General features: G+C 34.1%; 1 protein-coding gene across 7 annotated transcripts in view; it reads right to left on the reverse strand.

Moving 5' to 3' along the window:
* The window catches only part of SLC44A1 (solute carrier family 44 member 1), a 233214-nt gene that overhangs the window by 158256 nt on the left and 56972 nt on the right, over window positions 1–17986 (reverse strand). For 4 of the 7 annotated variants that reach the window (XM_007499029.3, XM_007499028.3, XM_056805885.1 and 1 more), the window contains exon 2: window positions 16301–16390. In XM_007499029.3, the coding sequence (XP_007499091.1) occupies window positions 16301–16390 (90 nt within the window). Of the gene's footprint in view, window positions 1–508; window positions 707–10817; window positions 10926–10952; window positions 11133–16300; window positions 16391–17986 lie in introns of those variants that run through there. The other 3 variants (XM_056805883.1, XM_056805884.1, XM_056805882.1) reach the window with 3 other exon arrangements.

Here is a 17986-nt window from a genome sequence, read left to right on the forward strand (position 1 = left end):
TCACTCTACTGCAAATATGAATAAAAAAGACATGTTTTGAACAATGATACATGTATAACCCAGTGGAACTGCTTGTCGACTCTGGAAGTGGGGAGGAGAGAGTGGGAAGGGGGGGAGGGAAGGGAGAGGGATCATGAATCATGTAATCATGGAATAATATTCTAAATAAAAATTAAAAAAACAAAAACAAAAAAAGAAGTGTCTATATATATTATCTGACCATTTATCAAATGGGGAATAGCTTTGTTCTTAATATATTTATGTCAACTCTTCATACATTTCAGACCTCTATCAGAAATATTTGTTGCAAAGATTTTCTCCAGGTTACCTTTTCCTTTATAAGTTAAAATGGGACTGGTTTTGTTTTTGCAGAAAAATTTTATTTTTGTGTAATCAAATGACCAGGGAGAAACTAAGGAATAAGATGAACTGGGATCACTGATTTGGTTTCTGGAGCTCTGAGCTAGGCCAGCAGTTCGAAGAAACACAGAGCTGACTTCAGACTCACCCAGTAGCCTGGTTCAGCAGCTCCAGATTTTTCAGGGATACTGAGAGCATGGACTAAGTATCCAGTACACCAATCCAGGGTTTCCCTGGATGTATGATAAATTTAGTTTCTTGCCCAGCATTGTTGCCCATGGGGAGGGATGAGCAAGTAAGAGGTGTTTTCTTCCACAGGAGACCAGGATAATAGTACAAGAAAAAGGGTGTATCACCTAAAGGGTAGATAATGCACATTCAAAGAATTACCAAAGTCCCCAAAATTCACAATAGTCCAGTTAATTATAATAGCAAACAAACTTACTATCATATTTCATATAATTTACTGTATGACACAAAAAAATAACCTGATGGATATTTGTCACAATTTTTACAGATGTAGCAAATTTTTAAACCTTGGCAAATATATTTTTAAAGAAAGTAAAACTTATTTGGGTCTAGAACATTACTAAGAAATCTAGATTGTTCTTATGGAAGTAAATTAAATGGAAGAGTTTTGCAGGAGGTCTTTTTGGCTTCCTGCTTCATAGAACCGCCTTGGTAGGAACATTTCTTTGTTTCTCTACCTTTAAAACAACATTCTTTATAATATAAATATAAAAAAAATCATCCATTCAGAAACAACTAGTTAATTAAAGTTATTTCTGAAGATCCCCTTAGAATTACCATTTAAATTCTTAGCTCACTAAATTCTCCAAAGGTTGCATACAATTTAACCAGTTTGGTTGAAATCCATCCATCATCATCTATGTGACAATTAACTAAAGCAAAATAACCCAAAAAACAACAACAGAAAAGGCTTTTTTAAGGCATCATTTGATCTTTGATGGATCAAGGTTTGGGCAAGATGTTCATGGGCTTATACAATATTTTGATCAGAAGTTATAGGGGAAAGGTATAATAGAATATATCTAATAGTTAAACATAGATTAAAATGATTCAGTGTAACAGAATAGTAATGATTAGATTAAAACAGATAAATATAAAAAAATTAGACCTTAAAGCAATCAGTAACTACAACAATATAAACAAATTGGCAAGCAGTGCAGTCAAAATCCTTTTCACCAATCCCAATAGACTTGTTCACTATTATAGAGGAGAATATATTCAAAATAGTTAGCAATAAGGTTCCAGATCTCTTTTAAAGTTTCCTTCCCCTCCTCAGTATTTATCGTCCATTTGCATTTCTTTTGTCAGAGCTCTGAAGTTCATTATAGTGAGGGAGAATTCTGCACTGAATATAGTACGGAGGGATCTCAAATTGGAGATCTAATCTACAATTAGAGGTTGGGCAGGCCCAAATGCCAAAAGTGTGTAGGAAGATAAATCTCCCCATTATTCAAGCTAAATGCAAGGATCCTTGTACTCAGGAACAATAGTGAGAAAAGACACTCCAAAACTTTGAGCTATTTGAGATAGGTAATAAGCTATTCTTTCATAGAGTGAGCTACGCTTTGTAACAAATTTACTCCTTAAATAAAAGTTAAACAACTGAAGGTAAAGAGACATTTTTTGTTTAAGACTTTTTTTACTTAAGGGTTTTTAAGAGCTATTCTTCTGTGCTCTCTTCCCTAAGGGCAAAATTTGTAATCACTTCATGGTAAGCCAAAATGTAAAGATTAAAATTAATATACAATAACTAATTATATTTTATAAAGTTTTATTAAAAATAACTAAAGCAAAAGAACTGCCTGAATTCAGCCCGGTCACAGGTCAAAGAGGAGTCCATGGAAGGAGTTACATCCAGTTAGATACTGTTAGATTTTATTTCTGGTTGGACCAAATATATTAATTGGTGGTCGCCAGGGACTTAATTACTAAATCCCAAAATGAATTACTCAAGTAAATGGAATTTTACAATAGAGGAAGATTTAAGGAAGAGAGAAAAGGCGAGAGAGAGAGAAAAGGAGAGAGAGAGAGAGAGAGAGAGAGAGAGAGAGAGAGAGAGAGAGAAAAGGAGAGAGAGAGAGAGAGAGAAAAGGAGAGAGAGAGAGAGAGAGAGAAAAGGAGAGAGAGAGAGAGAGAGAAAAGGAGAGAGAGAGAGAGAGAGAGAGAGAGAGAGAGAGAGAGAGAGAGAGAGAGAGAGAGAGAGAGAGAGAGAGAGAGAGAGAGAACTCCAGCTTTCTTTGAGCTAGGTAGAAATCCTCCAGGGGTCCAGTTCCACAGCCAAGTTTCTTCACTCCAAGTCTGAGTGTCTATCTTCCACTCTCTCCTCTGAGTGACTTTTCTTTATTCTTCCAGTCTCTGTTTCCTCTATTTAAAAACCTTTTTCTCTTGTGTTACCTCCTCTAAATTTTAAGTCTACCAATCACAGCAGATGCTCCACTCCAGGAGTGCCTACTCTTACACATGTGGATCACAGACCTCCCACTCAATGCATGAAATGGGTGTTCACACCTTTTTGTAGTTAGTTCGCACCTTTTTGTGGTTAAAATGGGTAGATCTACTTTAAATACTTGGTTTACACTTTTGGGGATTAAAATCTAAAAATAGACAGGGGATTATAATTTTATCTTCACTATCAAGGAAGAGCTAAATATCTGCATTGTTACCATCAGGAGATAGCCAAATCCAATCTTCACAATACCAATAATGTGATCTCCCCAACGTGGAAACACAGGAGAGATTACAGGAAATTTTGGGAAATACTTAGGACTTCTGGAGAATGAAGTCAAAGGTTCAAAATCTCCATTTATACGGCAAACTGGTAGAAACAGGAAAAGGTTAAGATAGGCATGAGAGAAGGATTCATCTTAAACAAATCTAACCCTAATTTCAGAAAGAAACAGGTGAGAAACAAAAACCTTATTTGGCAAATTTCTGAAAAGGGTCACTTAATGAAGAGCTATTGATAACTGTATTTTATAATATTCCACATAAAAACACTGCCAAATACCACCTTATACTTATCAGATAGGCCATTTTGACAGTAAAGGAAAATAATAAACATTGGAGGGAACATGGCAAAATTGGGATACTAATGCATTGCTGGTGGAGTTGTGAATTGATTTGACCATTCTGGAGGGCAATTTGGAGTTATGCCCAAAGATCTATAGAAGAATGCATACTTTTTGATCTAGCAATACCACTACTAGGTCTGTATCCCAAAGAGCTAAACAAAAAAGGAAAGAACCTGTTTGTACAAAAATATTTATTTACAGCTACACTTTTTATGGTAGCAAAGAATGAGAAACTAAAGGGATGTCCCTCAATTGGGGTATGGCTGAACAAATTATGGTATATTATGGTGATGGAATACTATTATGCTATAAGGAATGAACAGGATGATTTTGAAAAGAACTGGGAATATCTATGTGATCTAATGCAGACTGAAATAAGCAAAACCAGGAGAATATTATCCACAATAAATATTGTGGAATAATGAAATGTGATAGACTTTGCTACTAACAGTAATATATTGATCCAGGACAATTTTGAGGGACTTATGAAAAAGAATGCTATCCACCTCCAGATTGGAATATAAATGCAGATTATAATATATGGTTTATCACTTGAATATTTGGATATATGACTTGGGGTTTTGGTTTTATAAGATTATTCACCTACAAAAATGAATAATATGAAAATGTGTTTAGCTTGATAATATATGAATAACTCAGAATGAATTGCTTTTCAACTCTGTGTGGTTGGGAGGGAAGAAGAGAGGGGCACAGTATGAATCATTTAACTTTGGAAAACTTATGTGAAAATAGGAAGGAAGGAAGGAAGGAAGGAAGGAAGGAAGGAAGGAAGGAAGGAAGGAAGGAAGGAAGGAAGGAAGGAAGGAAGGAAGGAAGGAAGGAAGGAAGGAAGGAAGGAAGGAAGGAAGGAAGGAAGGAAGGAAGGAAGGAAGGAAGGAAGGAAGGAAGGAAGGAAGGAAGGAAGGAAGGAAGGAAGGAAGGAAGGAAGGAAGGAAGGAAGGAAGGAAGGAAGGAAGGAAAGAAAGAAAGAAAGAAAGAAAGAAAGAAAGAAAGAAAGAAAGAAAGAAAGAAAGAAAGAAAGAAAGAAAGAAAGAAAGAAAGAACTGCCAAAAAATAACTATTATGAAAGACAATAGAACCTCCCATTTAGAATTTTAACCAACATAATAAGCAACCTTGATTCCAGAGTATCCATGAAGACTGCTGTCTACCCTCTGACAGCAAGGTGATGAATTAATGTTAGCTTAAGACACACACACACACACACACACACACACACACACACACACACACACACACACGGACATGGATAGTGTGGAAATTTGTTTTGCTTCATTATGCTTATTTGTTACAAAGGTTTTCTTTTTCTTTTTTCTTTTCCAGTGGCTGAGGGAATGTGAGGGAGAAATAATTAGTGCTAGTTAAATTTTTTAAATTTAATTTAAATTTTAAAAAAAGTTTTAGAGAAACCTAGAGAGGATTGTAAGAACTGATACAGAACAAAATGAGTAGAACTACATGGAACAAAGTGAGTAGAACTAGAAAAATTTAACAGACAATATGATGATCAAATAGCATTATTGGGGCAGCGAGGTAATCTATAAGATAGAATGATGGCCCTGGAGTCAGGAAGACTTTTCTTTCTGGCCATAGCCACTTACTGGCTGTGTGACCCAGAGCAAGTCACTTCATTCTGTTTGCCTCAGTCTCCTCATGTGTAAAATGAGCTGGAGGAAGAAATGGATAATGACTCCAGTATCTTTGCCAAGTTACTGAAATAACTGAAAACCAACAAGTAGCAATGTAAAGACAAATGACAAGAGAAGACACAAGAATTCCAATCAATGCAATGAAGAAGAGGGCTGATCAAACATGCTATAAAAGTGACAGACTCAAGGTACTAAATAAGACATATAATTTTTGGATATGCCAATGATAGAATTTACTCTGCTTAATCATGTATGTAAGTTACAAGGATTTTGTTTTCTCTCAATGTCAGAGGGAAGGGAAATCAGTAGGGAAAGAAAATAATTTTATTGAATAAATTTACATTTTAAAAATCAGTTTTAGCAATTTCTTTGGGGGGGGTGTTTGCTTTTAATTTTTTATCACTGATTTTCAAATTTTCTTTTTTGGGAGGGGTATAGTTGATGTATTGGGGTTTGTTTCATTTCTAATTTTTGTAGCTGCATGAGCAGTTCATTTTAGAGATATAATTTTCCTTTACAGATTGCTTGAGTTGCATCCTCAAAATTTTGGTATTTTTAAAAATTGTCATTTTCTTAAATGAAATCATCTATTGTTTCCTTGCCCCTGATTGAGTCCCCATTTGAACTTAACATATTTTTATACCAATTTTTTTCTGTCTGTTATATATTATTCTCAACCTTCTTTTATAAAGTATATTTAAATGATGTCAGGTGTTGCCCATTTTCCCACTTCTTCCTTCATGTTTGTATACTTATCTTTCTCATGCATCTCATCTACAAAAATACCAAATTCTTTCCCCTGCCTCTTCATTTCTTTCTTAGGGTATTCTTTCCCCAGTTCTCTTTTCTTTCCCTTCTTAAAATCAATGAAATAGAATAAAACACTCACCATATCCTGTATATCTTTTTTAACTCCTACTTTAATCACTGAAGACATTATTCTGAAAGGAGTTTCTACTTTCCCTATTAGAATACAAATTCTCCATCACTATTTAATTGCACAAATATATTTATTTACCTTTCTAGTTTTCTCTTGACTCCTATTATTGCATTTCAAAGCTTTTTTTCAGCTCTGGTGTTTTTATTAGGAATGCTTGAAAGCTTTCTAATCTATTAAAATCCATTTTCTCTTATGGGATTATACTCAGTTTTGCATGATAAATTATTATTGGCTATTATTCTTTATCTTTTTTTGAAATTCTCTCTCCTTTATAACAGTTCTTGGCAAGTCTTGCATAATCCTGACTATGGTACCTTGGTATTTGAATTGTTTCTTTTTGGCTGGCTGTTATTTTTTTTTTAATTTAACTAAGAAACTCCAAATTTGAAATGTGATATTCACAGGTACTTTATGTTTGGAATTTCTTTACAGAGGTCACTGGTGAGTTCTTTTTATTATTCTTTCTCTGATTCTAATGGATTGACAGTTTTCTTTTATGATCTCTTGAAATATGGTATTCCTGTTGTTTGTTTGGTTATAGTTTTCTTTTTTTTAAACCCTTACCTTCTGTCTTAGAATTAACATTATGTAGCAATTCCAAGGTAAAATAATAGTAAGGGCTAGACAACTGGGATTAAGTAACTTGCCTATGGGATCACACAGCTAGGAAGAGTCTGAGATCACATTTGAACCCAGGACACCCAGTCTCCAGGTCAATTTAATAGCCTTTTGGGCATAATTTCAAATCACTTTTCATAATAGTTGGACTAGTTTATAGCTCTACCAACAGTGCATTAGTATACCTATATTTTCAGGATTTGTCACTTTCCATTTTTGTGATCCTAGATAATATAAGGCGTATAAGGTGTTGCTTTTAAATATATATATATATATATATATATATATATATATATATATATATATATATATATATATATATATATATATATATATTTCTGTAATCATTAGTGATTTTGAACTATATTTTTCCCCATAGGGCTAATGATATCTTTGAAAATTGCCTTTTCATATCCTTTTGCCACTTTTCAATTGTGGAATGGCTTTTTTATACTTATAAATTTGAATTAGACATGAGACCTTTACCAGAGAAACGTGCTACAATGCTACAATGTTTTTTTTTTTCCCCTCTAGGCTCTATTCTATTTTTCACAACCTACCACTTGGTTGGAGTTTTGAATAATCTGGCTTAAATTATTTATGTTCCTTTCATTGTTTTCCATCCAAACTCTTATTTAGTTCCTAATTTATTACTTTGTTTTCTTGCTTTATTTCTTCTAGCCACACTTGTAACTCTTATGGTCAAGCTATTTTTTCCTTCTAAGCCCTGCTTGTTTTTTCTACTTTCTTCTTATGGGAATTTCTGAGTCTTAATCCATACTATTTCTTCATTACGTGTGGTATTTTCTTATATTTACTCATTTTTTCTGTCTTAATTCTTGGTTTGGGATTTGGTGGTCACACTATTCTTTTCCAGTCCTTTTGGATGCCTTGCATTGTCTTTCTTTGGTCCTGCCTCTTTTTTGGCTAGCTATCACTGCCACTTCTTCTGCCAATACAGATTAATTTTTTAGTACTAGGTTCCACTCCCTGCTTTAATTCCCAGATTCTGTCTCACTCTCCTGTGGGTCCACTAAAGACTCTAGCCTTAGCCAAATTATCTTCTTCTCTTTGTACAATCCATGACTGGAAATTCATTCCATCAACCTGCTGTGGGCCTGAGAGGTCCCAGAGGAATAATAGAAATTGTGCAGGTCTTAAGCTTTGTAACAAACCCTCATAGTTCAGGTAACTTAATTGGTTTGTTCTCCTGTTATGGCCCTAAATGCTCTGAGGATCACAGATGAGGTCATGTGTCCCAGAACAATAATGTATAGGGGTAGGTTCTTTCCCTCCTTCAGTTCTGACAGGACAAGATCAAGATCTGGGTTCAGACTCTTGATTGCTAGACCTTGCACTGGCTTTAAACTTCTTCAGAGCATTAGGTGACTAGTTTCAGGTATATTTTTGAGAATTTGGCCTGGCTACCTATAGTTTTCAGCTAGTCTACCTGAGTTCCCACTAACTTTTGTGACATGATCCTTCTTCCTGACTATCAGATTCTGTTTATCTGTATATATAATATTTCTACTCTACTTCCTGTGAGACCCCTCTACCTATCCAAACTGGCTTGTGGCCATTTTTTTTAAGGTTCTGTTCTGCATGGAGGAAACTTATTTATGATTCCTTTTAGTTTTCATTTCAGTAGTCTGTGGTTTTAGATATTTGCTATAATTTATAAGAGGAAAATTGGATTTCTCTGTGACTTTTCAGTGTTGTCATATGAACCAAAAGACTTGATTATGAAAACTCCATATAGAAATTAAACATACATTGGTTAAAACACAGAACTATTGTGAATCAGTTGGTGCTCAGACTGTACCTTAGAAGATTTGGTTAAGCTAGTTCCCTATTGTAACAAATGGAGGTACTTGACCAGGAATCTTTTGGGAATTTTAAAATTACTCCACCCTACTCATGACAGTGCCTTAGGGGAAGATAAAGTTGTAAACTCCTTACTGAACAATGAAAAGTCCCCAACTCATACTTATAGTGAAGCAAAAACCATTAAACTAGGTCTATTTTTAGATCTAATACAAAAGGGTGCTAAGTACCTATAAAGGTTAAATTAATCCCTAAAAGGTCAAGCAACTTACAAAAGGCAAGCTTAACAAAAGAAGTGTGAAGTTTTAGTCTACCCAGAGAAGGTGAGAACTAAAGAGTGGTGAGAACTAAGAATGGGCAGTCCTGGGAAAAAAGCTGTGATTGATAGATGTGAAAATTTAGGGGAGGTGACATAAGAGAAAATTTCTTTAAAAGGAAGGGACTTATTGAATTTGAGTGAGTTGGAGTTCGCAGTCAGAGTTTGGAGTTAGTTTGGAAGAACTGGCTCTCTGAAATTAGTGGGAGTTTGGAGTTAGTTGGAGGAGCTGAGTCTCTGAACTCAGTTCAGGAGTTGAAGATTTCAGTAAAGGACTGGATTTTTGCTTGGGACAAATCTTGTGGTGAGTGATTAAAGACTTGACTAGTCTCTCTTAATGCTCAGGCCTAGGCCCTTCATACTATTTACTCTCTCTCTCCCTTTCCTTAATTCCTTCATTTGTATTAATTAAAATCTCCATAAAACCCAGCTGACTTGGGTATTTTCATACTTGGGAATTTTTCCCATGGCGATCACTTATTTTTGATTTAAAACAAGACACTAAAAATTATCTTTACAGTTTTGGCAATTCAGTCTTGAAACCCACATTTTCATGGTTACACTATACCACGCTCTTTATGGTGGCAAAAAATTGGAAAATGAGGGCGTGTCCATCAACTGGGGAGTGGCTGAATAAATTGTGGTATATGTTGGTGATGGAACACTATTGTGCAAAAAGGAATAATAACCTGGGGGAATTCCATGTGAACTGGAAATATCTCCAAGAACTGATGCAGAGTGAAAGGAGAAGAACCAGGAGAACATTGTACACAGAGACTGATACACTGTGGCTTAATCGCATGTAATGGACTTTTCTACTAGCAGCAATGTATATAATTAGAATCTGTTACCCTAAAAACTACAATCCCCATCAAAACTACAATCCCCAGAACCCCACTCACTTCCTGTCATTATGTGATGACATAAACAGGACATAAATTGGGTAGAGGTCCATCTCTCTGTCTCTTTTCCTTCCTGTGGTGTTTTGGTAGAGCAGCGATTTTAAGCATGACCTCATCTGTGATCCTCAGAGCATTTAGGGCCATAACAGGAGATCAAACCAATTCAGTTACCTGAACTAGGAGGGTTTGTTACAGTCTTATTTACAGTAATAAACCTGGAGACTCAGCTAGTAGTTTTAAGGATTAACATTTAGATCAAGGCAGAAGACTTCAATGACTGGCCTTGATAAGAGTTATAAACAAAATTCCAGTTAGTTTGGTCATTTTTGTTTCATTATTAAAAAATGAGATTACCATAGCTATTAATTTACCTAGAACTTCTAGTCACAAAATACATGAATAACCAAACTCATCAACTTTCCCCTAAAACCCATTCCTATTTTCTGTCACCATACCTCTAGTCATATGAGCTTGAACACTTGGGGACATATTTAATTTTTTTGTTGTTTCCCTAATATAATAACCAATCACCAAGTTCTGCTTGAGTTTTATATGCCTCTCATCTTTTTCATTCCAAATGTATAACAATCTCCTAACTAATTTCCTTTACTCTAGTCTTCTGCCCCTCTTAACTATATCAAACATTGCTAATACTTTATCTCATTTTCTCACTATAACTTTGGGAAGAAGATATAATGGATATTATTGTTCCCATATTAGAAATAAACTGAAGATCAGAGAGGTTAAGTGACCTGCCCTTGGACACAGAGTGAAGTATAAAAGGTACTTCTAACTTCCTCTTTCCCACCAAAAAAAAAAATGCTCTAAATTGTGCAATACCTCAACTTCCAGTTCTGAAAATCTGGCTACTATGTGTAAAAATTAAAATTGGTTTGACTAAATATAAGAGTTAAAAAATATACGATTGTGGTCACCATTTATAAAACTAACTTTTAAGTCATGAGTCTGTTAGCCGTTTTTATTTAGTTTAATAGAGATAGAGAAAAAGAGAGAAAAGTAGGAATGAAGTAGAAAGTAGTGCCTAACTAGATACCTATAATTTCTGTCCTAAGAAGTCCAGCTCACCACTTGGCAAAGGCTCCCTGAAGTGCCAATCTCTCAATGTGTAATCCTGGTAGTCTCTTAAGCTAGGAGTCCCAGTGGTGTCTTCAGCAAGGGTTCCACCAATGCAAGCCTCTTCCTTTGGCTTCAGTCACTCACCCAGCAAGCCTCCAGGGCAGAATCCTGCTGAATCTTCCTCCAGGAGAGTCTTCTCCAGGAAGAGCCAAGGAATGAATGAATCTTCTTTTCAGTCTTGCCTTTGATAATCCTTTTTCTGAGTCACTTTCTGTAGCTCCTCCACTTCATAGGAACCAATAACACTTTCCCAATTTGCCTAGCCTGGGGGGAGAGGGGGAAACAGTGCTTGTGGACTTTGTAGGTGTGAACTTTTTCTAGTAAGTAACTTGTGAATTCTCTTATTTAGTGATTTATTAAGTGTTAAGTAGGGATACTTTAAGTTCTTGATTGATTAACTCAAAATAGACAAAGGGAATAAAGAATTCCCTTTCACATATGGGAAGGGAAGAACACATGTTTACTTTTCCATTTTGTTGTAAAAGGGATAGAACACTCTACTTTTAAAATCACATTTATTTTTGACCCCAGAGATCTTACAGATCGAGATATCTCCTAAGGAAGCTTATTATAAAAACAAAAGTCCTACATATACGAAACATAATTATAACAACCTTTCTTTCTTCTTTTTTTTTAAAGAAGCAAATGCCTACAAAAACATTGATTCCTACTAATTGGGAACTAGCTAAATAAGTTATAGTACATGAATATAATGGAATATTATTACTGTGTTTTAAGAAATGACATCTGGGGGACAAGCTAGGTGGCTCAGAGGATTGAGAGTCAGTCCCAGAGATCTTAGGTTCAAATCTGGCCTCAGATGCTTCCTATCTGTATGACCCTGGGCAAGTCACTTAACCCCATTGCCTAGCCCTTACTGCTCTTCTATCTTAGAACCAATACACAGTATTAATTCTAAGATGGAAGATAAGGGTTTGGAAAAAAATGACATCTGGGGAGAGGGAAAGGGATACAGGAAGAAATTTAAGTAAAGTAAAATAAAAAGATAACAATAACATTTATTTTTTAATAAAGAAATTATGAATATGATAAAATACGGAGTAGCAGAGAAGACAAATGAACTGCTACAGAGTAAAACAAGCAGAACTAGGAAAACCATATATAATGGCAACAGCAATGGAACTAAAATAAAAAAATTGATAAAAATGAATGCTTTGTAATTATGCTTAAGCTTGGCTCTAAAGAATCATAGTCAAAAGGCTCTTTGGCAAAAGTCAAAGTCTTTAATACCAAAAGTAGAAGACTATGAGAGTGCAATATGACATAAAATCAGGCTTTTCATTGAACTGATTGGTTTTGTTGGATTTCTCCTAATCATCTCACTTTTACTCCATGTTATAGAAGATGTATCTCTGGAAAAGAAATGAGTGAAGTATACCCACAGAAATGTAAGTGATGTAAAAATAAAAGAGCTATAAAATTCATTAAAAAAACCCTACATACTTCAAATTTCTATTCATAAGATCACCTGTTTGACAGCTATTAAATCCTTTTTCAGTATTACAAGAAATAAGTACATACACATGTTATATTAAGAGGTTTTTATAAGTTAAAAATTATGAAATATCATTTTACAAAAGACAAACATTAATAAACTGAAGAGAAACTCTTCATCAAATGGAGATGGCTGATGAAAAAACTTGGAAAGCAATAATGTTACTTATGCCAATTGTTTTCAATTAAAAGGGCAAAAGAGCACATAGTATATCAAAAAAGTTGCAAAAAATCTACAGTAATTTTAGGCTAAAAATAGAGATGAAACAACAACTGGAATATAATTTTTCCAACAAGTAGCAATATTATTTTTAAAAGATCATAAGTTAAAAAAACCTGTGCAACATGGGGGGGGGGGGGGGGAGAACTACAAAAAGCTATGAAGAAATGAAAATAAGTAAATCAAAAGATTTTGTGTAATTAAGAGGTCAGTCAAAAGTAGATAACAATTCAGTTATATCTGAAAGATTGGTTACAAAATCCGTAAGGAAGAACTGAAATACACTGGATACATAGGAATATCCCACGTAATGTCCTTAACTGGTAACAGGAATACACAATTATGGGGAAAGCTATTTTTCTCTAGAAAAGTAGGTTACAATTGGCAACTGGATGAAATATGTTACAATGCAGATCCATACTTCATAGTTGGGTTTGGTTATAATGTATTAGTAACTATATGATAAAATATTGAAGCAACTTTCTACAAGGTCTGCTTACAGTTTGAATATAAGGACACAAGAAAGAGGTATACAAGAGAAAGAAAGTCTCAAGAGAAAAAAATTGTAGACTTTGAAGATGGAGTCATTTTAAACTAGATTGACTAAAAGAAGCAGTAGAGTATTCACTCCAGGGAACAATGATGGGTAGCATACCTTTTTGAGTCTCTGCCTATTTCTATGCTACATAATTTGATAATCCCTAACTGCCATTAAAGAATCTTTTAAAAAATCATTCTGGAATTAAACAAAGCTATTATTTTTGCATTTTAAGTGTATACAATAGGTCTTAATTGTCATCAAAATTATATTAATTACCATTACATTAAAATATTTTAGCACAGAAAGCTAGTCATTCCCTAAATTGCATTGTAGAGAACTATTACCACAGAAAAAAATCAAAATCATAGTATAATACATGTTTCATACACATAATTCTGAAAGACCCAACGTTATTTATGCCACAATTAAAATCAGAAAAAAAGTCCATAGTCTTAATTCTGTTGTAGCACTAACTACCTCTGCTCTCTGTGCATGCATATTTATATATGTTCTGCCTGAATTGACAACCTGCTAGAATCTATATGGCTAGAAAAATAAACATGTCAACATTTTTAAAGTGCTCTTAGGCAGAAGGTAAAACTGAACTACTAATTTCCTCATATCTCTTAAATAAAAAGCCCAAACTACTCTTAGAGCTTCCATTACTTTTTATTATAAAGTCCAGAGCAAATGCATAAATTCACCTCACCAAACAGATTCATCCAATTTAAAGCTTAAAAGGAATTTTAAGAATATCTAGTTCAATTCCCTAACATTCAGATTCAGAAACAGAGGTCTAAAGAGGAAACTGATTGACTCAAGATCAGAATGTTAACCAGTAGCAGAGCTAAGATCTGAACCAAGGTCTTTTCACACCAAATTCAAGTTCTTTTCCATTATAACATATTCCCTCACCACATAGGGCTTAAGATAAAGGTATTTTGCCTCACATATTTAATTAGAAGTCAGTTACTTAGAACACAGAACATATTTTCCATAGATAAAATACTTTTTAGTGGTGGCTATATGTAAAATATAAAACAATTTTTAAAACCTATGAAAGTTTTAATTAAATGATATAAAATTAAAATTGAATGATATATTTATCTTGAAGAAAATGGGGACCTTAGGCTGAAAATGATTAGGTTTTGGTAGATTTTATTATTTTCAAATATTTGAATACAGTCTAACATTTATGTAAAAGAAAAAAACCATTTATTCTGTATTCTTCCAAAGGGCAGAAGCAAAACCAATTGGTCCAAGTTTTGGGTTAGGGTTTGGTGGCAGATATGACTTATTAAAAGGAAAAACTTTCCAAGCACAGTTGTCCAACAAGACACCACACTTTCTTGAATGAATAACCTCCCCAACATCAGGAGGGTTCAAGCAGAAGGTATATGATCATCTAATAGAAATGTAATACAAGGGAGGTTTAACTAGTAAGATTTTTAAAGTATCCTATCCACTGTAATATTCTACTAAACACTCTCATTTGATACTATCTTTTCTCAAGATACAAAAGGATACAAAGGGATTATTGTCAGTACTTTCTGACAAATTGATTTCTAAACTTATAAGTTCCCATAAAGAATCATAAGGTTTTTACTAAAGCCTAAATGGCTTATTTGAATGAATGAATAAAAAAGCCAAAGAATGCAGAAATTAAAAATTAGACAAGTCCAACTTTCCTGAACTTTTTTTTTTTAAACCCTTACCTTCAATCTTGGAAAAATTCTATGTATTGGTTCCAAGGCAGAAGAGTGGTAAGGGCTAGGCAATGGGGGTTAAGTATTTGCCCAGGGTCACACAGCTGGGAAGTGTCTGAGGCCAGATCTGAGCCTTTCTAAAAAGCAAACCCTCTGAAAAAATTTTAGCTTCATATTTTGTTAGTGCTTTAGAAGTTTTAAAATGGGATAAGTTCTTATTACAAGATTGAATTTAAACCAGATGAAAAAGTCATGCTAATAAAAGTAACCCAAACATGTAGCAAACTTTCCTTTTATGTGCTTGCTAGAAAAGTCCATTTTAAAATGGTAATAATACAAATGGTTAAAAAAATTAAACTTACTTATATTAAATACTTCTTCAAAAAGCATAATTTTCCAATGAGATATTTATTATACATGAAACCATTTAAATTCAGATTGGACTCTGACTCACAGAAATTTAGAACTGGAATGGACCATAGAGCATTATCAAGTCCTGCATTGTTATTTTACATACAAAGCCATTTAACCAAAATGCCTGGGTCACCCAAGACCATATATGTAAAGAATTTTATAATAATGAAAATATGGCAATTTTTCTAAACATGTTTAAAAATAAAAAATATAACTAGCATTTATATAGTGCTTTAAGTTTTGCAATGCATTTTATTTCACTTACAACTAGATCAACCTAGGATTTTTAAAACCAAAGCAAAAAAAAATTACAGGGATTGGGGGAGAATTTTACACTAATTCACAAATGATTCTACTACTCAGAGAAGAGATTAACTATAGAACAACAGTTTTAAGTGTGTAAATTTTATCTTTCAATTAGTTTTTTTTAATAGCTTAAGTTACTTAGAGTAATGAAATACATAGAGAATTAACTGAAATGTTTTAAAATGTTAGTATTATCTCTTCTAATTGTTCAACAGGTAATTTTAGAAACAAGAACAAATTCTCTATATACAGCATTTTCTATATGCCAGATTTCACAAAATGGAAGCTACTAAGAAAAATCACCTGTAAAACTTGATATGCCAGAAACTGCAAGGAACTACAAAAACACAGGGTTTTGTACTTGCACTGCTTCAAAGCATCTCATTTAGAAATCAAAATCAATACTGGCAAACATGTAATAATGAAAATAATTCTTAGATTCTACCACTAACATTCAGCAAGTAGTATGACATTAGAAACTTAAGAGGTTAAAAATTCTTTACTAAATGAGGCTTCAAAGTTAAACTTCTTCTTAACTTGTGTAACAGTTTCCCTGTAGAAGAAAATAAACATAAAATTACATAGTCTGACCAGATCAGACTTAAAGAAACACAATCCTTCCAGAAATCAGAAATAGGGAAAGGAAGGAATATGTAAAACATATATTCAAGATTCCTCTGCTCAATGATTTATCATTGTTTTACTTCTCCATGTAGGAGAGTATCCTTACCATCCCAAGGCAGAAGAGGATGAAAAGTAGTAGCCATGGTAAATCTGTACAACTTCGATCCTCCAGAGGTTTCCACTCTCGTTTAGAGCTCTAGATTAAAAATATTAAAAAAAAAGATAAATTAGTTAAAACTAGAAATGTACAAGCCCATAAAAATCACACCACCTTCTCTATTATGCTTTCAGAAATCTAATAAATAAATCCATTGTTAAATAAGCATTTATTAAGTGTCTATGTGTTCAGGGCTAAGCACTGAAGATACAAATAAAAAAGTGAAATGGGAGTTCCAACTCCTTTATGGAACTTAAATTCTATTGGGAGATACTATATTCATTGGTAAGTACATTTAGGATATTTATGAAATAAACAAACAAATGTTAAAAGGAAAATATGGATAATAGAAGTGGAGTGAAGAGAAGATTTATACTAGGGGAATCAGGAAAAACTTGTTGAAGGAGGTGACACTTGAGTTGAACCTGGAAAAGAACTAAAAGGCTTCAAGGAGAGGAAGGAGAATATTCCAGGCACTGGTGACATTCTGTGCAAGGTTTTTGAAACACAATAATGGAATTAGAGATTTAGAGTTAGAAGAGATTCTCCTTCTTAGAGATCATCTAATCTAACATCCTAATTTTATAGCTGAAGCAACTGAGGCCCAGAAAAGTTAAGTGACTTGCTCAAGGGCACAAAGATAGCAACTGAGCTGAGATCTGAACCCAGGTCCTCTGAGTCAAAATCCAGTGGTTCCTCCCTCCCCCAATTATACTCTCCTAGTAGATGGAATGTCACATATAGGGGATAGCATGCATGCCAGTTTGGTTAAAGTGGAAAGCGAGGGAAAGTAATATATAATTAACCTGGAAAAATGGACTAGAGTCAGACTGTGAAAGGCTTTAAATGACAAGAGTCTATATTTTATCCTAAAGACAATAGAGAGTCTCTGAGAGTCTACGAACTTTTTAAGACTTGTGCTTTAGAACAAACAATTCATAAGATGTATGGAATATGGATGAGTAGAAAGGCATAAGGGTAGAAAGTAAACAAGCATTTAAGTGCCTACTATGTGCCTGGTATTGTGCTAAGCATTTTACAAACATCATCTTATTTAATCCTTATAATAGCTCTGGGAGGCAAGTGTTATTATTATCAACATTTTTCATTTGAGGAAACTGAGACAGACATATGTGGCTTGTCCCATGCCATATAGCTAGTGTCTGAGGTCAGATTTGAATTCAAGTATTCCTGACTATAGGCACAGCACTCTAACCATGGTGCTATCACACTCCTGTAGAAAGGAGAGATTTGAGACAGAGAGATCAATTAGATTATTGCAATAGTCCAGGCAAAAAGTCAAAAGATCTATTCTAAGACATTCATGGTAAAAAAAAAAGAAATAAGTACATGCACAAAGGATGTTGAAGTAGTGAAATCAATAAACCTTGGCAAATGACTGGCTTTGGGAACTGGGAAGTGTATGAATGAAACTGAAATGTGAAGGAAGGTATCTAAGCTGAGATTCTGAGGGAACGCAAGAAAGAATGGACATGGATAAAAACCCTGCATAACTGAAGGCATAGACAGGTCTTCTTGATTCCAGGACCAAAGCTTTATCCACTTTATCACCTAGCTGCCTCAATACTAGCATTCATATTAGAAAAGGCAAGGCAGGGGCTTCCGGGTAAGCAT

This window comes from Monodelphis domestica, chromosome 7, assembly GCF_027887165.1.
Source record: "Monodelphis domestica isolate mMonDom1 chromosome 7, mMonDom1.pri, whole genome shotgun sequence".
Lineage (NCBI taxonomy): Eukaryota > Metazoa > Chordata > Mammalia > Didelphimorphia > Didelphidae > Monodelphis > Monodelphis domestica.